At 33.1% G+C, this 22,000-nt stretch overlaps 1 protein-coding gene across 1 annotated transcript; it reads left to right on the forward strand.

The window, feature by feature from the left end:
• The first annotated feature begins 276 nt into the window (after positions 1-276).
• LOC124355914 (transmembrane protease serine 9-like) lies at positions 277-20,491 on the forward strand. The gene is made up of 12 exons (XM_046807067.1): positions 277-325; positions 2,462-2,508; positions 2,705-2,793; positions 4,732-4,981; positions 6,001-6,138; positions 7,368-7,550; positions 11,546-11,648; positions 14,449-14,531; positions 16,657-16,748; positions 18,090-18,339; positions 18,912-19,049; positions 19,547-20,491. The coding sequence occupies exons 1-12, from the start codon at positions 277-279 to the stop codon at positions 19,718-19,720; spliced, it is 1,596 nt and encodes a 531-aa protein (XP_046663023.1). The 3' UTR covers positions 19,721-20,491.
• The last annotated feature ends 1,509 nt before the right edge of the window (positions 20,492-22,000 follow it).

Below are 22,000 nucleotides of genomic sequence, written 5' to 3' on the forward strand. Positions count from 1 at the left end.
TTCGTTAACGATCAGCCAATTAAATTGGATATAATGTTAGTTATAATGTAAGTTATAATAATAACAACAAGTTGAATGCAGATGACTCTGAAAACCCACACACTAACGTGTTTCTACTTAATTAGGTACTGGTAACTCGTTACAACATACTGTTACCGAATGAATGAGTACCCAGTTGTACGCTAATAAATTACTACTTCTTGCAGCTGATAACGCTGAGTTCACTGTAGCAACTAATAGCATGCATGACGTCATACTACAACTCTCTTTTCAACCATGATAGCGCTTCACAATCAGCTGACCCTGTCACGCCCTCATCCCACAGGTAAGATTCCTCTCTTCTACATGGAAAATGTTCCCGTAGGGAATACCCATGGAATCTAACGTCCAGGCTGTAGTGAGTCATATGATTATACGACGTCCTTATTGTACTTTTCTGTGCTTCTGTTTCTAATTGTAACATGAAAAAATGTATCCTACTTACGTTTTATACCTTACTCAATCGGTATGAATGAGGTTTATGTAAAACATTGCAGTCTTGAATTAGGAAATTATTTCTTACAAAATGAAGAATCTTTCCTCTCAAATTAATTCTTTTTACGTACAGCTTAGCCATAGTGTATTCCGAGATTCATCTCACGCTCTATTACTGTGCAATATTAGTATACAACTGAGAGAAACTCCTGGAAGCGGTTTACAAATCAAAAAGTTGTAATGCTCTTCGCCTTCTTCAAGAACTTCGTTTGTTTTTAAATTAAATTTGTCTATTTAAAATGTTTTATTGTTTTTATATTTGTATTGTGAAAGAGTATCCTAATCCTAAAAATATTATAAATGCGAAAGTGCCTTTTTTTATTTGTTTGGTTTCACGCGTAAAATATTTAACCGATTGTACTGAAATATTACAAGGGTATTCTTATGGTCCCAGGGATGTACATAGGTCTTCCTATTCGTATTTCAGAAATCTCTCCGGACTGCACTTCACTGGCTTTAAAGTAGAGAAAAATCCCATCTTAGCCTCTAAAATATTGAAATATTAGTTAAAGAGCATGTCTGAAGAAGATGCATGTAATCAACTGTTCTGTGTAAATATTATTTATTATTTTCAATTTGTTTACATTGAAATATACTAAAAGTGCTTATAAAAGTGCAAAACCTGCACAATTGCGTGCGAAGCCGCTGATAACTGTTAGTAAAATATTAAAAAATTTTATCCTAATACTTTAGAATGTTGTAGATGTAGAGGTTGTTGAGACTACCATTTCCTATCTGGTGAATGACAAAGGATTTCTGTAAGAAGGGTTCAGAAGCAGACCAGTCACCTAAATTACAGTTTATGCAATAATAATATAGACCGTATTATATTAAATTGGAAAATTTAAAAATTACACGGAAATAACACAAACCCAATTGTTATGTCTAAACAGTATTAGAAAAGATGAATTTTCAGAAAGATTATTTATTATTATGTATTATGTATGTAACCCATGAACTCCATAGTAAACATGCTATAGTGCTCGTCCACTGAAAACGGAAGCAGACTTCTTGCATTATTTTGAGAAATTTATTCATTGCTATAATTTTTTAAATTTTTAGAATATCAGTAGTTGTTTCTATATTTTTACGAGTATTATTACTTTAAATGCAATATTTCTTCATTGAGTAGAAAAATATTCTAAAATATTTTTGTGCAATCGAATTTTGAAGATATATTTGTATATGGGCTTACTACACTCTTTCAACAAATTTGAAATCAAACTTATCTTTCTTAACTGAGTATTAAATATATTTCATGTGGAGCAAGAAACCCCCTTTTGTAACTATTGAATTTGTAATTAACAAATATTCCAGGTGGAACGAAATTTATATATTGCATATCTTGTGACATTACTCATAGTTTTTTATGTATCAACTCCCACTACCTTCCTCTGCTGATATGTGTTATCTATTAAAGGTCTGGGAGTACGTGAGACATATTAGACCGCCATGAGCCGCTCGACCACCTCATTTGGGACTGGATGTCTTATCGCTTTCACTGTTGGTGAGTATTACTACTGTAGTTGTATATCTGATAATTTCTATAGAAACAACGATATTTGTATAGTCTTCATTGTGAACGCAACCTTATTGATCGCATAAAGTACAATAAAGTTGTAGGTATTAATAAGTACACATTCCCAATAGCGTTTTTATATTCAGTTTGAGACTTAATAAATCAAATATTTCACCATCAGACGACTCCAAAAATTTATATTTACATAATGTTTCATTTATTATTACTCATATATTATATTTATGTGATATGTTATTTATACTCTAATACGTATCATTGACCAATATACAGTTATTTTATGAGTTGTAGTTACGATATATGAATTAATTGACGATGATTTACGTATGAAATATCTATCGCTGTTCCAGTGTTTCTCTCCCAATGGGGTCAAATTGTAGCCCAATTGAGAATTTTGGGTGGATACGAAACCACAATCGAAGACTTTCCTTTATCAGGTATATTAATAATGCAAACATATCCTTAAGCTGTTTGTCTCTAAAATAATGTTTTTATGATAAATTATTTGAATTATTATTAACTTATTATTATAAATTAATATTACTATTAATTTGATATAAATTAAAAATATCATATATCAAATACTGTTTTTTTGTACGTATTATAACGAAATACTATTGTTATATTTGGCAGCTGTCCTTGGAAGGAGGTCGGAGACATGTTTGCGGAGGATCTATTCTCTCTAAAAATTGGGCCCTGACTGCAGCGCACTGTGTCTACAAGTGAGTGCTTTTGTGGACGAAATTCTGATATAGCATGAAATTCACACGAAAATCTTGTTATTTTATTACGAAACTATATAAACTTATACAATTTTAGACATAGACCACATGTTTTAGGAATAATTACAGTAAAATGAGTGTTGGTGTCAAAATCAGTAAATTATTTGGTATTCTTCAGAACGTGAAATTTAACAAAATTTGTCATTTTCTTCTATGTTCTAGTGACGTCTATGTTGACGACAGAAAGTATTCAATAGTTTCACGTGAAATCCAGATTATGGGCATTTAGTCTTGTTGACAGATATAGGTTGTTGTAATCCAGTTACTCATATCAACAAAGTGTTGATGTAAAAATCAGTAAAATACGTGGTATTCTCCTAAACGAGGAAAATAAAAAATTTTCGTTTTCTTCTGTGACTTAGTGGACATTGACGACATATATTATTCAATAGTTTCACGTGAAATCAAAATTATGGGCATTTATTCTTAATTAAAATTATAGGTTGCTGTAATCCAGTTTCTCGATATAAACTTTTCAATGTTCGTACTCAAGGTCACCGCTAGTGTGCAACTCCTCTAATCTAATCTGGATTTGGAAGACAATGATAACGGAGCTTATATCCAAACAGAGTGATAGCAAAATAAGTGAGGAATGCATTCCTAGTTTTTAGCATTATTTGATGTCAAGTTTGGTTTCTTTCTGTTGTACTTTGGGACGCGTAATCATACTAATTAGATCGGTTCTTGTAAACTCATACTTAAATAAAGTGATAACCTACCATTTAGTAAAATGTTTAATATAAACTATGAATATTATCTAAAGAAAAATTTAGTTTTACTGAGTATACTGTAAGTAGTTAAAAGCCATAATTTTAACCAAACAACATGTGTTATTTAAATACATTTTCAAAACTTTATCATTGCTTTCACTATAACTGACAAAATTGGTTTTGTAAACAATAGAGCTCAACATAAAGTATAAAAAATCTTATTGCAGATGTAAAAATAAATTGAGCATTACTCTATTATTATGAACAATGCATAAAGAATTCGCCAAGGAGTGTGATAATTGGGAGGTTGTCACGTCTTGTTATTGAGAATTAATGAGTTTACGAGATTTTTCTCTGATTAGTTATTAGTATTAATTCTCGCACAGTAATTTTTACTCAGTGTACGGTAAGTGAATGGCCCAAACCATTTGTTCCAAATGATGTGCGGAAAGTTTTTTGCGCTAATCATTTTTAAACAATGTTTAATCAGTAAATCATTTGAAACATTCGTTGCTGTTAACATTCCATTATTAGTCAGAACACCATGGAATATGGTCTACAATATTAAAATCGAGTTTTAAAATACTAGGTTTAATTGCTTTTCCTGAGTGATAAAGTGACGATTTTTGTTGTGTTTTAAAGTTAAATTTAAATAATTTATGTACTCGGAAAATATTATTAAACAGTTGAAGCTAGTCATTACACTTTAATTTTTACATGACCAAAATTAAAAGAGTGGCATATTTTAAACAGACAAAATGACAAGTCCTGACCAGCGAGAACAGAATAAGATTCTTATTCTGTTCTCGCTGGTCCTGACTACTCTTTTAACAGTTTCCTAACGTTATATACAACTTATTCTAGAAAAAGTTTAATTTGGTTTAGACATATGTCTAAAAATAAATTTTGGGCAACGAATTTCATAGTTTCACACATTGTATACTAGAGTCACTTTTCAATCCCTATGATCCTGTTCCTTGAACTGTATAAAATAAAATACGTAGCTCTGCTTGTGGAAAAATATGGATTTTCCTCGCAAACATGTACTATTCAGAGCTCTGCAATGTTTATGGTGTTATATTAAATAGTTTTATTTAGTACTTTAAAGTATACGTCAAGTATTTAGTCAAGGCTCAGAATTTGACAATCTTTATCAATGTTTTTACAGTGAGCCGTTGAGATGGATGTCCTTTCGCGCAGGTTCAACGACACGAGGCTATGGGGGGACACTCCACCCCGTCAAATACTACATCTCCCACGAGAAATACTCTGGAAGAAAGACACTGGACTATGATGTAGCTGTAGTCTTCGTCAAGGTGCCATTCGACTTCAAGACAGGGATTGCACCTGTGACTCTCCCATACTACGCCCCCAGAGAGGGGGAGCGGGTCCTGGTGTCAGGTTGGGGATTCCTAGATGTAAGCTTATTCGAGATCATTAATTATTAAGGGATACGTAACTTTGATTGATTGTATTATATTGATAATATTTTATCTTTTTGGATCCAAAGTAACCTCATACACTTATATTACAAATATCTTTTATTTCTGTTATATATAATGTGCAAATTTTACTTTTAAGCTACTGCATATATTATTTGGAAACATAATAAATAACTGACCAGTCCGTATTTAGCTGAAGCTGCTTTCGTTGTGGGATAGCGTATGTTTGTGTATATTTATGGCTTGAGTTGTGATTTTTGAAATGGAATTTTGCTGTGCCTAGGGTACTGCTGGCAGCTTATTATGATCTAATTTAATCGTATGCTATTGCAATATGGGGAAATGAATGTTTTAGGACACATTTCGTATTTAAGCTTCATAAAATACCTTTGAGGTTAGTTTTTTTTAACCATATAGACTATCTTGTTTAGAATTCTTGAACCAAAATAATTATGATCTTAAATTTGACTTGTTTGTAAGCCCTCAATTGTGTCTCGTTTGCCAAAATAAACTCTCACATATTTAATCCATCCTCCAGACACAGAAAATAAAAGTTGGGAGGGATAAAAAAAATTTAAGATCTCAGCTCATTAAACTAGTTTTTTTAACTATCTAAATACGCTGCCTGAATCCCTCGAAACAGGCATATGCTTCTTGAGAGCTCATGTTACAGTTTCGGGGAGTTGTGTCTTCTTGCAAAAAGTGGCCACTCGGATATGGTATATATTTCTGTATAAACGCTTGTTTTGTAATAATATATATAATTATTTTAGACCAATATAGAATGTAAGCTAACTTTAACATAGTAAAACCATTTTATTGTATATTGTAGGAAGCAATTTTGCAGTTTTATCTTCTGTTTTAAAGATTGTCTTGAAGGATAAGATAGTCATTGAAGCGTGTGGCTATAAAGCATAGATTTGCAGATCAGATACATTCAAACTTGGTAATCCACAAATAATTAAGCAAAACATATTTTTTGTTATTTGTTGCAGCCACAACGGCTAAGGACACCCAAAAATCTGGTTGCGACTGAAATCAGAGTATTCAGCTGGGACGAATGTAAGAAAATGTATTGGCTGGTCACTCCCCGCATGCTGTGTGCAGGTGACGGCTACAGCGACATCTGTGGTGTGAGTACCTGTGGAATTACACAACTTTTGAAATGTTTAAGATATTTCATGGACATTTCTATTCCAGACCATAATAAGTTGAGGAGATAATTATAGACTCTCTGTCTTTAACTTGTGTAATTTCTTATATCACAAACTTGTGCAAGATTCTATAATCTGGTCATTTGACCCAGGCTGGTTCACGATAACCTCAGAGTAGTCTTCGATATGGTTGACTTATAGGTTTACAAACATACTTGAACTTGTAAAAAAAGATAAAGAGCAATTGTTTTCCTATTGTAATTTTCTATTGTTTTCAAGTTCTTATTTAAAATACGGTGTTCAGTTGTTCAAATTCAAAACAAATTAATTACACATACGTCACATTTATTTTGAGATATGGTGAAACGTGGAATAACCCAGGGCACAGACCTTTCTTAATTCAAGCAACTATGTTATGTTAATAAGTGGTAATTTGAAACACGGTGTCCTAAAATGTATGAATGTACTGTATGGTATTATTATTTTTTGGAACACATTATTTCTTACTAAATTACACTTGGGCGAATGAAAATCGAATACATTGCAATGGAAATTACACATTCTCTCGTGGCAAATTGTTATTATACATTCTTTGTTTAATCACTTATAACACAACTATCCTTCCTCTTTCCCTTTACCTATTATATCTTAAATTCAATGATCTTGAAGTATGTAAATTGTCTTACTTAGGCATTTATGAGTATTTATAGATTCAAATTTCTCTTTTGACAGTCGGACATGTAGTTTCATAAGAACAATTATTTACATTCTTAAAACCTTTACTAACTGAGTTTAGATATACGTTTTATCATGTCTTCTCAGTGTGTCACAACGCTCTGGCATATTTTGTTTACTTTAACATAGATCGTAGTTTTTATCTACTTCCAAACATGCATTAGTTTGGAAATTTACCTGAAGAAGAGAAAAGATTGCAGATCTTGAAAAGAAATGTAGTCTTACTGATTGCGTTGTATTACTTCATTCAATTATGTCATTGGTTTTTTCACTACATACTATTTTATTAGCTACTTGAAATTTCAAATTCAGTAGCCTACATTTTACTTAACGTACTTTTAACAATATTGAACTAGCATTGCGTGTTTTTCTTGTACGTTACTTCCATACTGTTAGTCACTGGTCTTAGAAATCCGGTAGTAGATCTAGTAACATGGTCTTCTGGTTTTGTGATATCTTCCATCTGTTGGCAGGGAGACTCCGGTGGTCCTCTGGTGCGAGGCTGGAGAGAGCAAGTGGGGATCGTCTCGTGGGGATTCAAATGTGGGGACGGCATGCCCAGCGTCTACACCAATATATCAGCAGTGGTCCCCTGGATCAGAGAGAAGACAGGGATGGACGATTACTTAGTGTTTCCATCAGATGACTACTATAGATGAGCCGCTTGAAAGCGACCTGCACTAAGATTTCTTGCGCATAAGGTGTAGGAGGAGCAGAAGCTCGACCACGCCTACCCCCTCTCTAAATGCTTGATCAATTTCTTTACAATACACAAGTGGGAACCGAGTGCTTTGCTTCCCTGCGTTGGTGTTTTGGAGCATCACGCTATTTTTTTGTTATCATCGTTGTTACGGAATAACAAATATTATTATTTATGTTAAGAATAGTCCATTGCGCCATTTAATGTGTTAGTATAATTAAAAAGTATTTTAACCAATTTGTATTGTTAACTGCTGTTGCTATTATTACTGGGTTTGTAAAACAGATGTTATGTAACACACACCCTACGAGTGGTAAAGTTGTCACTGAGGAGTGGTTGGTAAAGAATGTGTAGGGGGAAGTGAATCCGCGCTTCTTCTCCCTCTCCACATCACTCTCCTCTCTCTCCCCCTCCTCTCTCTCTCTTTCTCTCTCTCTCTCTCTCTCTCACACACACACACACACACACACACACACACACACACACACACACACACACACACACACTCCTCTCCTCACGCATTGTTTACTTAACAGGTCGCTTTCAGAGTGACTCATCTATAGTAGGGGCCAGTAGGTGTACTAGCTCTACAGATCCGGAAACCGTGTGTTTTTGTGATACGTGAGATTATGTCCTTCTGAAAATACTATGTTGTAGCCTAAGTTGTCAAGAATCCCTGTGTCCCTACAAATACGGTGAAAAAGGGAACCCTATTTACTAGCTTTGACTAGAAAGGTGGGGATCAGTAATCATCCTTTATGTTTGGTGCAATTTATTTACATGACTGAGTATTATGCCTATATTTGGTATTCCCGTTAAATAACTGTTTTCTAACGTCTAAAAGTGCATTAATTTTATTGGTGCTATTTAGATTTTCGATCACTTTTCCCCTCATTGTTTTTATGTTTCTTTAAAATTCGTATTAGATTATAACTAAACTATTTTATTTTTCTATTGATATATTGTAACGTAAACTAGTCATTACAAAAAGCTTTTATTTATATATATATATAATAATAATATTGTTTTATACTTACTCGATTTTAGTAAACGTTGGAAGCAAACGCTGCAGTTCAATAAGCGGCCACCTCAACAATTAAATCAACTAACGATTAGAAATATCTAATACTATAGAATATAAAAAATTTTCACCTACAGATGTCATAATTGCAAGATGATTTTATTTTACAGAATAACACTCTTTAAATTAAGTTAATCCAAACAAAGTAAAATTATATGCATGGTGAGCAATTTCTGTCAAAATTTTTATTTTTTAACATTGAATAATGTTTTAATTGGTTACACGACAATAATCTTGCTCCATTAAAAATAAAGTGTCCAGTTTTGCAAAAGTAAAACAAATACGACGTTACCTACACTCTTAAAACAGACCTTTTTAATACACACATTTGGTTTTTATTGAATATATTAAAAATCATGTAATATTTTCTTGTTTCACTGAACGATGGCAAATGTCCGGAAAAATCCTGTTTCCTTCGTAATATTTTAGTTGGAACCAAAAAAACTATGGTTTTCTAGTGAATGCATGTTGTTTATATGGCGTTTGTACATGCTAAAATACAATTTCAGATTGTCTAACATTGTGTAGAGATGTTTTTTTCTATGGTTAAAAAAATATAACTAAAGTGTAATAATACTAATAATTAAAAAAATAAAGGTTAATATTAAACAACTATATTTTGTATCCATGTAAAAATATAGCTTCACCATATTACAATCTTAAAATCCTATAACGTAATTTGGTTCGACGTTTCTATTTCAAATTAATTTAGCAAATTGAAATTATAAGTATGGTATTTGAGTAATGGCTGCAAGTACAATGGCGATGTGTACATGTGTTATTTGTGTCACAGGGTGTCAGATACGTGTATCCTTCAAAATAATAAAATGCAGCTATATGTGACTATTCGCTTGTTACATTTTCTAAATATAGATAGGTTAGATAGGTTTTTTATTGATCATAAAATTAATACTTTTTAAAAGATAATAACAGCCGAAAAATACTATAATTTGAAATACTCATACCGTAGTATGGTTCAACAATTTAGATTGCATAGTTTTAGATAATCATGAATATCATGGATCGATACAACATAAATATCAGTGATTCGATTTTCGTGGTGGCCACTCATTATACTGCAGTAGAAGTAAATCTTGTCTTTAATAATATATTTGTATTATAACTTATTGTTTTTTTTTCTATTAATAATAAAATACGTGTTATAGTAATAGTATGTTGTTGAATAAAATATATTGTGATCCAACGAATTTCAATAGTTTCATTTACAATCCATTAGTGTATCTCTTCATGGAAATCATTTCCCTTACAGTAAGATATTTATTGTAATTTTCTATTGCATTTTTGTCAGATACACATAAAAAAATTATACTTATGTTATTTGAACCGAAACCAACGTCAATTTGATCACGTTAAATAGAGTTTTGTTATCGGTTACTCGCAGCTAAAGAGCAATGAAAATAATTCAGAAACTGCCTTTAAATGAAATATTATTGATTAATATTAATTTCCTTACGATTAATTTGTGGGGACTTTCTAGTTGTTACTGTGTAAAAATGAGATAAATATTTTTTTTCTATCTACTACGATTTTGTAATGGATGAATGCCTACGTATTGTTAAAATGATAAACTAAACACTAGCAAACTATACTAAAGTCATATTTTATCATATATCGCGATACATTCACCATATTCACTTAGGGTAGAGGCACAATTCTTTGATTTTTAATGTGTAAGTATTATATTTTTAAAACCCATCTACTTCTAGAGTACTGGGTATATATATATGACCGGCGTGACTTATATAGGTACCAGAAGGATAGTGTGGGTAAAAGAGATAAGTGACTTTAACTTGTTACTATTGTACAACTATTTATTAATGAATTTTCTATAAATACTAATAAAAAAGCAGAAAATAATAGTTAACTAATTCACAAAAACAAATTCATCATGAAAGTACGTTACGTGACTCTCTTAATATTACAACAATGACAACGTTTGACATTTTTATGATTATATAATAACACATTATTTATATTTTTGTGATTTTGTGAATTTTGTACACTCCTGCACTGTAAAGAAAGCAACGGTTTAAAAACCAAGGCAAGAACATTGGCTATTCAGCCACTTGATTCTAGTATGCTATTACTACGAAGGTACTCTTGTCTAGATAATAGAAATTAAGAGATTTGAAACTTACGGTTATTGGAGCACCTGATCCCCGAAAGCGTCTGATCTCTGAACACAACATAAATCTCTGAAGTAACGTAAGATGCAGAAGTCCTCAACCTACACTGTCAAATGGTTATTAACCTGATATTCCTATGGCATAAAACACTTATTTTAGAATTGCAGTCTTCCTGGAGCCCTCTAGAAACTCCTGGCCTCAGAAAGCATTGGCCTATCAGTTTTCCAGCATTTTTGATTTCTCAGTCTCTAGAACCTCCAAACGTCTAGTATATTTGAAACTGAGGGAACTAGAAATTATGTAAATAAATATAAATGTAATGTAGTAACACTTTTAACTTAAATAATACAACGATATAGGTACATTTTGTTGTAATAATCCTAGTTTTGTTATGTTACCTTTCCAAAGCAACCCATAAAATCCACGAACTCTAATTGATTTTCTATATTTTTGCAGTACAGTACAAACTGGACACACTAGATAAAAATATTTGTCCAGATTAAATACCGCCAAGCTTAATTAATAATATTTCCTTTGTGATTTTGTAGAATATCTCAAAACAATAAATACAATTTTATTTTGTTTCTTAAAGCTTAAACTTAAAACTTTATTGACTGAAACATTTGCTACGGCTGAAATGTGTTACTAATTGAGCTTTTCAGGTGTTACAATGGTTCATATTCTCTGATACAACATGGCTTACACAACCTCTGCTGATACGAGTTATACAACAGAATTTTGAACCAGCCCAGACACACTATACTAGCCAACATGAAACGTTCGCCCTTTTCAGTTGAGATTGCATATTTTATCGTTTTTAAAGCTGGTGAGTTTATATTTATGTATGTAGAATATGGCTTACAACCTCTGCTGATACGTGTTATACAACAGAATCTTGACGCAGCCCAGACACACTAGATTAGCCAACATGAAACGCTCGCCCTTTTCAGTTGGGATTGCATATTTTATCGTTTTCAAAGCTGGTGAGTTTATATCTATATAAATAGATCATGGCTTACACAACCTCTGCTGATACGTGTTATACAACAGAATCTTGACGCAGCCCAGACACACTAGATTAGCCAACATGAAACGCTCGCCCTTTTCAGTTGAGATTGCATATTTTATCGTTTTCAAAGCTGGTGAGTTTATATCTATATAAATAGATCATGGCTTACACAACCTCTGCTGATACGTGTTATACAACAGAATCTTGACGCAGCCCAGACACACTAGATTAGCCAACATGAAACGCTCGCCCTTTTCAGTTGGGATTGCATATTTTATCGTTTTCAAAGCTGGTGAGTTTATATCTATATAAATAGAACATGGCTTACACAACCTCTGCTGATACGTGTTATACAACAGAATCTTGACGCAGCCCAGACACACTAGATTAGCCAACATGAAACGCTCGCCCTTTTCAGTTGGGATTGCATATTTTATCGTTTTCAAAGCTGGTGAGTTTATATATCTATATAAATAGAACATGGCTTACACAACCTCTGCTGATACGTGTTATACAACAGAATCTTGACGCAGCCCAGACACACTAGATTAGCCAACATGAAACGCTCGCCCTTTTCAGTTGAGATTGCATATTTTATCGTTTTCAAAGCTGGTGAGTTTATATCTATATAAATAGAACATGGCTTACACAACCTCTGCTGATCCGTGTTATACAACAGAATCTTGACGCAGCCCAGACACACTAGATTAGCCAACATGAAACGCTCGCCCTTTTCAGTTGGGATTGCATATTTTATCGTTTTCAAAGCTGGTGAGTTTATATCTATATAAATAGAACATGGCTTACACAACCTCTGCTGATCCGTGTTATACAACAGAATCTTGACGCAGCCCAGACACACTAGATTAGCCAACATGAAACGCTCGCCCTTTTCAGTTGGGATTGCATATTTTATCGTTTTCAAAGCTGGTGAGTTTATATCTATATAAATAGAGAACATGGCTTACACAACCTCTGCTGATCCGTGTTATACAACAGAATCTACGCAGCCCAGACACACTAGATTAGCCAACATGAAACGCTCGCCCTTTTCAGTTGGGATTGCATATTTTTATCGTTTTCAAAGCTGGTGAGTTTATATCTATATAAATAGATCATGGCTTACACAACCTCTGCTGATACGTGTTATACAACAGAATCTTGACGCAGCCCAGACACACTAGATTAGCCAACATGAAAACGTTCGCCCTTTTCAGTTGGGATTGCATATTTTATCGTTTTCAAAGCTGGTGAGTTTATATCTATATAAATAGAACATGGCTTACACAACCTCTGCTGATCCGTGTTATACAACAGAATCTTGACGCAGCCCAGACACACTAGATTATCCAACATGAAACGCTCGCCCTTTTCAGTTGGGATTGCATATTTTATCGTTTTCAAAGCTGGTGAGTTTATATTTATGTATGTAGAATATGGCTTACAACCTCTGCTGATCCGTGTTATACAACAGAATCTTGACGCAGCCCAGACACACTAGATTAGCCAACATGAAACGCTCGCCCTTTTCAGTTGGGATTGCATATTTTATCGTTTTCAAAGCTGGTGAGTTTATATTTATGTATGTAGAATATGGCTTACAACCTCTGCTGATACGTGTTATACAACAGAATCTTGACGCAGCCCAGACACACTAGATTAGCCAACATGAAACGCTCGACCTTTTCAGTTGGGATTGCATATTTTATCGTTTTCAAAGCTGGTGAGTTTATATCTATATAAATAGAACATGGCTTACACAACCTCTGCTGATCCGTGATATACAACAGAATCTTAAAGCAGCCCAGACACACTAGATTAGCCAACATGAAACGCTCGCCCATTTCAGTTGATATTGCATATTTTATCGTTTTTAACGCTGGTGAGATTATATATTTATATATATATTTCAATAAACATTGAATCGCAAAAAGTACTTGCTCCGCCGGGACTCGAACCCGGATCTCTCACTTGCCGGGTGAATGTGCTACCATTACACCACAGAGCCCTCACTTTTTACGACTCAATTATTTTGTATTTGGCCGTTTCTTTCACATATGTGTTTAAATAACCAAACTAACATATGATCGGAAGACCAAATACCTGTCAAATGACTTCTATTTACTTGTAATAAATAAATAGAATAAACAAATGGTAATGTAATAATTAGTACATTATTATTTATGGAAATGTGAATAAATCATAATAAACAGCTGTTTAATAACAGAAACTTGTCATAACTTATATCATGATTGCGTTGTTTTGTATTGTAATAATTACGTGATTGCTTACCTCATGATATCTCGAAAACGAACTGTCTTGTACACTTGAAATTGAGCATGAAGTTGTATTTCTATATAAACAATAGAGTTCGAAATGGTAACTTTTCATGGAATTTTGGCAAGGTAACCATGAATGGCAAGGATAAAATCGTATAATAAATAAATTTTTAACAGAATCAGAGCAAAATAACATGAAATTTTAACACGAAACATGTTGCTAAAGACCGGAAATGTTGCGTAGAACCTCTGCATACGTGACACGTGACGTGGTGTACTCCTACCTTGTGTATTGTGGTCGTATTATGTGCAAATATACTTCTTTGACGATGTTCCAGTGTTTCTTTCACAATGGAATTATATTGCGAGCCAGAACAGAATTATTGGTGGATTCGAGACCACAATAGAAGATGTTCCTTCCTTACCAGTACTATGTTAAATAGCACGGTAGACTTTTAAGTTTTAAGAGTTTACGAGTGGTTTGATTCTTAGAAAATGTTACTAATAGATAAACTACTTAAATAAATAAATAACGTCTTAATTTTGAAGCGTTTTTCAACATAAAGTTGTTTTTCAAAAACACTCACACACAAAAACACAGTCATACAAAATGTACATATACATTCCAAGTACTAACACTAATACATTAAAAACAATATTTTTATATAAATTACACTTTAAAATAATTATGTTCCAAATGTAGCCTACGTTTATTTTTAAAAGAGGCATCGCCGAGTGCTTTGAAATGCTGTAGAATTCCATTGTAAATCTGGGGAGCAAAATAAGAAAAAGTATTTCTCCCCACCCCGAGTCTAACCTTAGTCACCCTGTCTTGTGGAACGTTCTTTAATCTCCGAACGAGTCTGCAGCATGTTCCTCAAATAATGGGTTGTACCAGACAGCAAAACCTTGAGGACTAAGCAAGCCACTTGAACTTAAATATGTGCTTTATTGGAAGTATGTTATCTCTTTTTCAAGATTGACTGATATGATCAAATTTTCTAAGACCATATACAAACCTAATACCTATAAAATTACTGAAATGTTTAAGTTAGAGTGAGAAGAACAATAGTAAAGTTCTAATCGTATTGTGCAGATTATATGTCAGAAAAATACACACGAATGAGAACTTTATACAGAACTTCTTGGTTTAAACTTGTAATATAAAGGAACAATGATATATTCAACCATTTGCCCTCGCTCGGTGATTACTAATTCTTGTGTCACTAGAAGTTTATGTGATGAAGTCATAAAATGAGACAATAATGACACACAGTCAGCGTCAGTGGCTAAGGTGACTAAGGTCAACCAACATACCAAATGTACTCTGACTTACTTCAATACCCTCTTTACACGAAATACAATTTAATAAGCTCGCAATGTAAAGCGACTTTTCCAGGAGGCGATAATGAAAGTCTAGGTCATATTCGGATGAAATTACATTAAATGTGCAATTTTCTAAAATTTTTTGGATCTTTAGATTCAGCGTGATCCGGACTTCTCGTTTACATAATTAAAGTAATAAATATCTAGAAATATCGTGTTCTCCAAGTAGTATTACCCCTCTGTCTTTTTCAGAAACGACCGAGTCCTAAGTTCTCGATTGATATGCTTTATTGCTCCAATTAAAGGTGCTTTTGTTCATAAGGAGAATTATCTGATGAAATCTAAAAGTGTAAAATTGGGGCCATCTTAGTCAGACCTATGTGATCACCAGGAAAAAGAGACAGGGGCACTGTCACAATTATGCCTCTTTGAAAGAAGTGGAGATCTTTCCTTTTTCAACCTCTACTAGTCATAAGAGGCAGGGGGTGTGTTCTTTCTCATTTTAAGACTTGAAAATCTTTAAAACTAAAAGATTCCTATCCATTTCGTCAATTACCTTTTATCTCGTAAACTAAATTTATCATTTATCCTCTTATGCCTTATGATCTACCTTAATATACATGTTATTCTAAATATGAACCGGTTTGACCGTAAATTAAATAAATCAATTATCTCAATACTTATAGTTAGTGACATATTACCCCTGAAGTCCTATGCACTCAGTTTGTACGTGGTTTTTCGTTTTTTACTGTGCTCGGTTCATCCCCTCGATTAATCTATAAGATAGCTTTCTTGGCACAACAGCATTAGATTTGTTAGTTTATAATTTTGAACTAAATTGTCTAAATAATTTATTTTCTATTTTTATGCATACTTTTTTCTTCCAATTAGATTATCCAAAAGAGTAGTAAAATATTTATTTTTTATATTCTCAATAAATATCATAATGTTGGGATACAATATTGGAAATGTTATAAATCTCACATTAAGACAACATGCATTCACCTTTCTATTCTGCGTGGTTTTAGAAGATAGTAATATTTATATTTTCTTCTGATGTTTATATAAATTTTCTATTATTGAGAACAGGCTATAACTAATAAATACTTTAACAAATTAATAAAATGTTATGATTTTGAGACAATTAAATTAACAATTTAGCCCAAGTTAGACTGTTTTTATGGTTATTTATTATCGAGATATGGTATTTTGATATTTTGCAGCTATCTTTAGAAGGGGGTCGGAGACATATTTGCGGTGGCTCTGTTCTTACCAAAGATTGGGCCCTGACTGCAGCACACTGTGTATACCTGTGAGTGCTTCTGTGAACTAAATTCTGATAGTCATAAAGATAATTTATTTGTATTCCTAAACTATTTAAACATATACAATTGCACACATAAAACATATATTTTAAGTATAAATAGAGCGAAATAAGCGATAGTCTTGATACCAACAGCAGTAAAATCTTAACCATTCTTTTAAATTAACATACTAACAAAGTTTTTAATTTTCATTGATATCCCAGTGGCCAATATTGCTAGAGATATGTCAATGGTTTGACATTGAATTCAAATAATGGATATTTTTATGATAGTTAAATCTGTAGGTTGTTTTAATCCGGTTTCAGAATATTAAATTTAAATGGAAGTGTACAAGAATTACAATCTAATCAGAGTTTGTAAAGCTAAGATAGCTGAGTTTACACCCAAACAGGGTAATCGCCAACTCGGTCCTGAATTTACCCTTAGTCACATTGATATTTAACGTCAAGTTTGATTTCTTCCTATATTTAGTCTGTTAAATACTTTGGGACGCTTAATTACAATACATAGCTCGATGCTTTTAAAGCTCATACTTACCAATATCTTAGATGGTATTTAATATATGTACATTCTTTTGGTTAATAAACATATTTTGTTATTATTAGCACTGAAAGGCTGGTAAACATGTGCTTCTGTCACACGTCAGTGACATGATATCTCACATGACGAACACATGAGAAATAGATATCGCATGTTCCTCATATCAACATCATAAGTCAGTTCGTTTTTTAGATATCGTGCGGATGCTACGATATCCTATATTCATAGAACATGGTATTGTTGCATCCGCACGATATCCCATATCCATAGAACACGATATCGAAGCATCCGCATGATATCTCAAAAACGAATTGACCTGTAGATTTGAAATTTTGCGTGCAACTTCATTTCTGTGAGGGAGAATCGAATTCATTGATGATGCGTGCCTCTGTATGGGATTTGGATGATCGATAGCGGAGCCTAATTTTCCACATGATATCTCAACAACGAATTGAGAAAGATACTTTAAATTGTATGCATTCTATCCTTAAAAAGGTTGGTACAGTTACTATTTAATTGTTTTATGCATGAGAATGTACATTTCAATTCTTCCTATAAGTCATTATTACATAGACAATGCTCGAATTCTGTGATAATACATGTCCTTCCAGAGCTCCAGAGGATTCTGGAGTGCTATAAAAACTGGACAGAATATATTCTAATCATAAATTATTGAACTCTAGACTTAATTTTTTTAGTTTTACTATAGCTGAAACGTTTTGAGTGTCATGCAAATACTGTGCATAACATCTTTTGTCAAGCCTCATTACTGTATAATCTTGTTCCAGAGAGCCAGCGAGGTGGATGTCCCTCCGCGCAGGCTCGACGACACGAGGTCATGGTGGAACTTTACACCCCGTTAAGTATTATATATGCCACGAGAAATACTCTGGAAGAAAGACTCTGGATTATGATCTGGCTGTGGTCTTCGTCAAGGTACGATTCGACTTCAAGACAGGGATAGAACCCGTGACGCTCCCTTTCTCTGTTCCCAGAGCTGGGGAGGAGGTCTTGGTATCGGGGTGGGGATTCCTAGAGGTAAGAGTGTTCAAAATATACCCTAGGGTATAAATAACCTGTATTAGGTTAATGAAACTGTGGTGTTGGGTTCGTACTATTTATACTCTGCAGTTTAATAAGCGGCCACCACAACAATCAAATTTATATTTGGATGTTACATGTAATGGGTAAATTACTTCATAGCTATAGTGCTTCTCAATTGTGTATAGTCAAGTTGTAGTTATTTACGCTGTATACCGGCCGCGAGGCCAAAGAAATAAGATTGTGGCTTGAAGTTTGTAGTTTATGAATAAGAATTTTGAAGAATAGTCAGCAGTTTTACCTTTCTGAATCGAAGCGTTTAGAACCGTTGTTACAACGATTTTTCGCCTGAAGATCTGTAATTTGATTTTTTTTTTAAATACTGGCAGCTTTTATGGGTTCTACCAATCAGAGTAGTAGGTTACGATACAGTTTCATACGCATGGTTTCATAGGTTTTGTTCCTAGAAAGTCATTCATACAGCTTTGTGACTAGCAAGCAGAGAATTACAGATCAGAAAGATTTCGTGAAGTTCCCAATTGGTTAAGGTTCTATTAATTTGGTTGCAGCCACAAGAGCTAAGCAGACCCAAAAATCTGGTTGCGACTGAAATCAGAGTCCACAGCTGGAGCGAGTGTAAGAAAATGTATTGGCAGTTGACTCCTCGCATGATGTGTGCAGGTGACGGCTACAAGGACATCTGTGGTGTGAGTATCTGTGTGATGGTACGCATGTTCCAAAACTTAAGGAAATGCATCTAATTTATGTTTATTTCATAAACTTTTGCTAACTTTATTAAAATGAAACTTTTATACATATGAGCTACTACGTGTTCGTATATAGTAATTTCAAACATAACATCCTCTAGAATAGGAATGCAGTGGATGGGATTTTTTTATTTCTACACACTGCTATTATTTATTACTCGGCTATGCTTGAGCGAATGAAAATCAAGTATATTAAAAGGGAAATTACATATTTTTTTCTCCAGTTCTAAATGCTATTGTGCAAGATATTCTTCGATTTTTTACTTATTACACATCCCATTTAACCTATCCTACTTTTACTTCAAAGATCTCGAATATTGCAGTTGCTCATGTTTGTCCTATTTCGAAATTTACGAATTTTAAGTAGATAAATAGTTTCTACATACAGTTCTACAGTGAATATTCCGGTGTTTTTGATATCTTCCATCTGTTGGCAGGGAGACTCCGGTGGTCCTCTGGTGCGAGGACGTAGGGAGCAAGTGGGAATCGTCTCGTGGGGATACAAATGTGGGGACGGCCTACCAGGTGTCTTTACCAATATTTCAACAGTGATCCCCTGGATCAGAGAGAAGGCCGGAATGGACAATGACATGATCTTTCCAGATAATTAGTACAAATATAGTGATCCAGAGACAGCGATGGTGGAAAGATTATTAATGATATGATGTAGGTGTTATTTTGTCCATATGAATTGTACTGTAGACTATTGTAAGTTGTAAGAAATCGCTGTAAAATGCAGTATAAACCAATAGAATGTCATTTATGTAGTTCCTATAGCAAGAAAAGTCGTAGATTAATCAAAATCAAAGCGTCCAAAAAAAGCATAAACTATTATGTACAAAAATAATTATAAGGAAATATGTAATTTTAATAAATAATATTCTTTTTTAGACAAATATATTGTTTTCCATCCATATAACGTATAAACTTCCATTCCTAATTCATTAAAACGACTATTTATAGAAATGATTTTTTTTTAACTGACATGTTTTGTGTGTTGTGTATTAAGTGTGACAACCGCTTTCATTTACTTTAATTTTAAAATTTAATCCCGTTACAATAAAACATTTTTGGCGATATTTTGACTATTTGCTACGTAATCAATGTTGGTTTAAAAAATTAAATAATCTTAATTTTTAAGTAGTAATTAATTAAATTTAATTAATTTTAGATTAGTAAAACTTTAGTAAAGAAGTCTAAAACAAGTAACTTATTCAAAGGTTACTTTTGTGATAAGAGGACAAATATGTACATTTTAAACTATATTTATGTATTACATTGCTCCCTTCCATTTTATAATACTTTAATGTATATAATTACAAGGTAGGAGTAAGCTACATGTTTCTCGAAAAGGCTTCAATAAAGTTCAATGCAAAATTAAACAGTCCAGTCTACATAGTATATAGCTCATTTCATGATTGACAGATAGTACCACAGAAAAAAATAGTTCCATCTTCCTGTAAACATTTTTCTGTTTTCCATCATGGTTGTCCATAGAATATTGTAAAAATATTCCCCAACATTCAGCCAAATACCGTGGAGTGACATGCTCCAACAACGAACTCAGTGTTTCTTATACAGAAATGAAGCTTCATACACAATTCAAGTATATAGGTCATTGAAGTACCGTGCGGACAGACAGGCAGAAATTAAATAATAATTAGTGGTATTATTAAGTCGTACGAGTGTAAAATATGAGTAGGGCTATGTAAATAATTGTACTATATATTTTTTTAATGAACAAATTTTTGTACTTATTATTACCATAGTATTGCAACCTATGATACTAAGAAGTACAAGTACACATAATTATATTCAAACATACAATATCCATCATTAAGGTCATATTTGAGTACATCTCAGGATTTAACTCCCATTTTTTCTTATGGTAGTCAAGCTAATTTTACTCTAATAATAAACACATAATTGTTTTAAATAAGGTAATTACAACTTTATGTTATGAAGAACATTGCATAATGAGTGCATTATAGATTTTAATGAATACGTCTTTATATTTTCTCACACAAAAAAAACAAAACAACAAATTATCATGATAACCCAATAAACATAACATTAAATTTTAGTTGTAGATCTTTACCATACAGAATGTACCTTAAAAGTTTTCTCCTGATATTGCAATAATAAAAAAATATAATAGATTATCGAAGGATCCGACAGAACATATGAACAGAAATAATGATAAGGTCAGCTCCATTTCATCTTCAACTTAGTGCACCGTCTGAAGTCTGGAAATCTGGAATCAACATCCGTCTGAAGAGATCTAAAACAGTCGGCGACGAGGAAAATTAAAACGGACACTTTACATCTTTTGACATCATAATTGTCCACCTGATGAGACAATGAGAAGATTACTTTATCTGGATTACCTTTGTTTGTAGTCTAAGTGTCTATGATTTGTCAAGGTGAGCAAGGATTATCACATGGGTGGACAGTCAGATGGACGAACGAACGACGACGATTTCAACAAGGATGTAGCCAGCGAGGGGGTCCAAGGGGTCTGGACCTCCCAAATTTTTAATTGTATCAATTACTTTTTTGTAAACCATTAATATTTAAACAGTTCAGTATTACTGACACGTCCTGCTGAAAGATCGTTTTCAACACAGATACGGGTCAAAAACTTTCAAGGAAAAAATGGGGCCTTACTTTCTGTCCTCATTGGAAAAATATTAGTTGTCTTGACTCCCCAAAGTTTTGCCTGGTTACGTTCTTGGATTTCAACAAGGTACTGTATTGTATTAGGAAATGAGGTCACTTTCCAATATTGGAAAATTAGTATTCTGATGACACAGTCCTGTTGAACTGTTCTGTAAGTATTAAGAAAGTGTAGTTATTAAGAATTTACAACATTTTATAAATAATATTCATAC

Source organism: Homalodisca vitripennis, chromosome 2 (assembly GCF_021130785.1).
Source record: "Homalodisca vitripennis isolate AUS2020 chromosome 2, UT_GWSS_2.1, whole genome shotgun sequence".
Lineage (NCBI taxonomy): Eukaryota > Metazoa > Arthropoda > Insecta > Hemiptera > Cicadellidae > Homalodisca > Homalodisca vitripennis.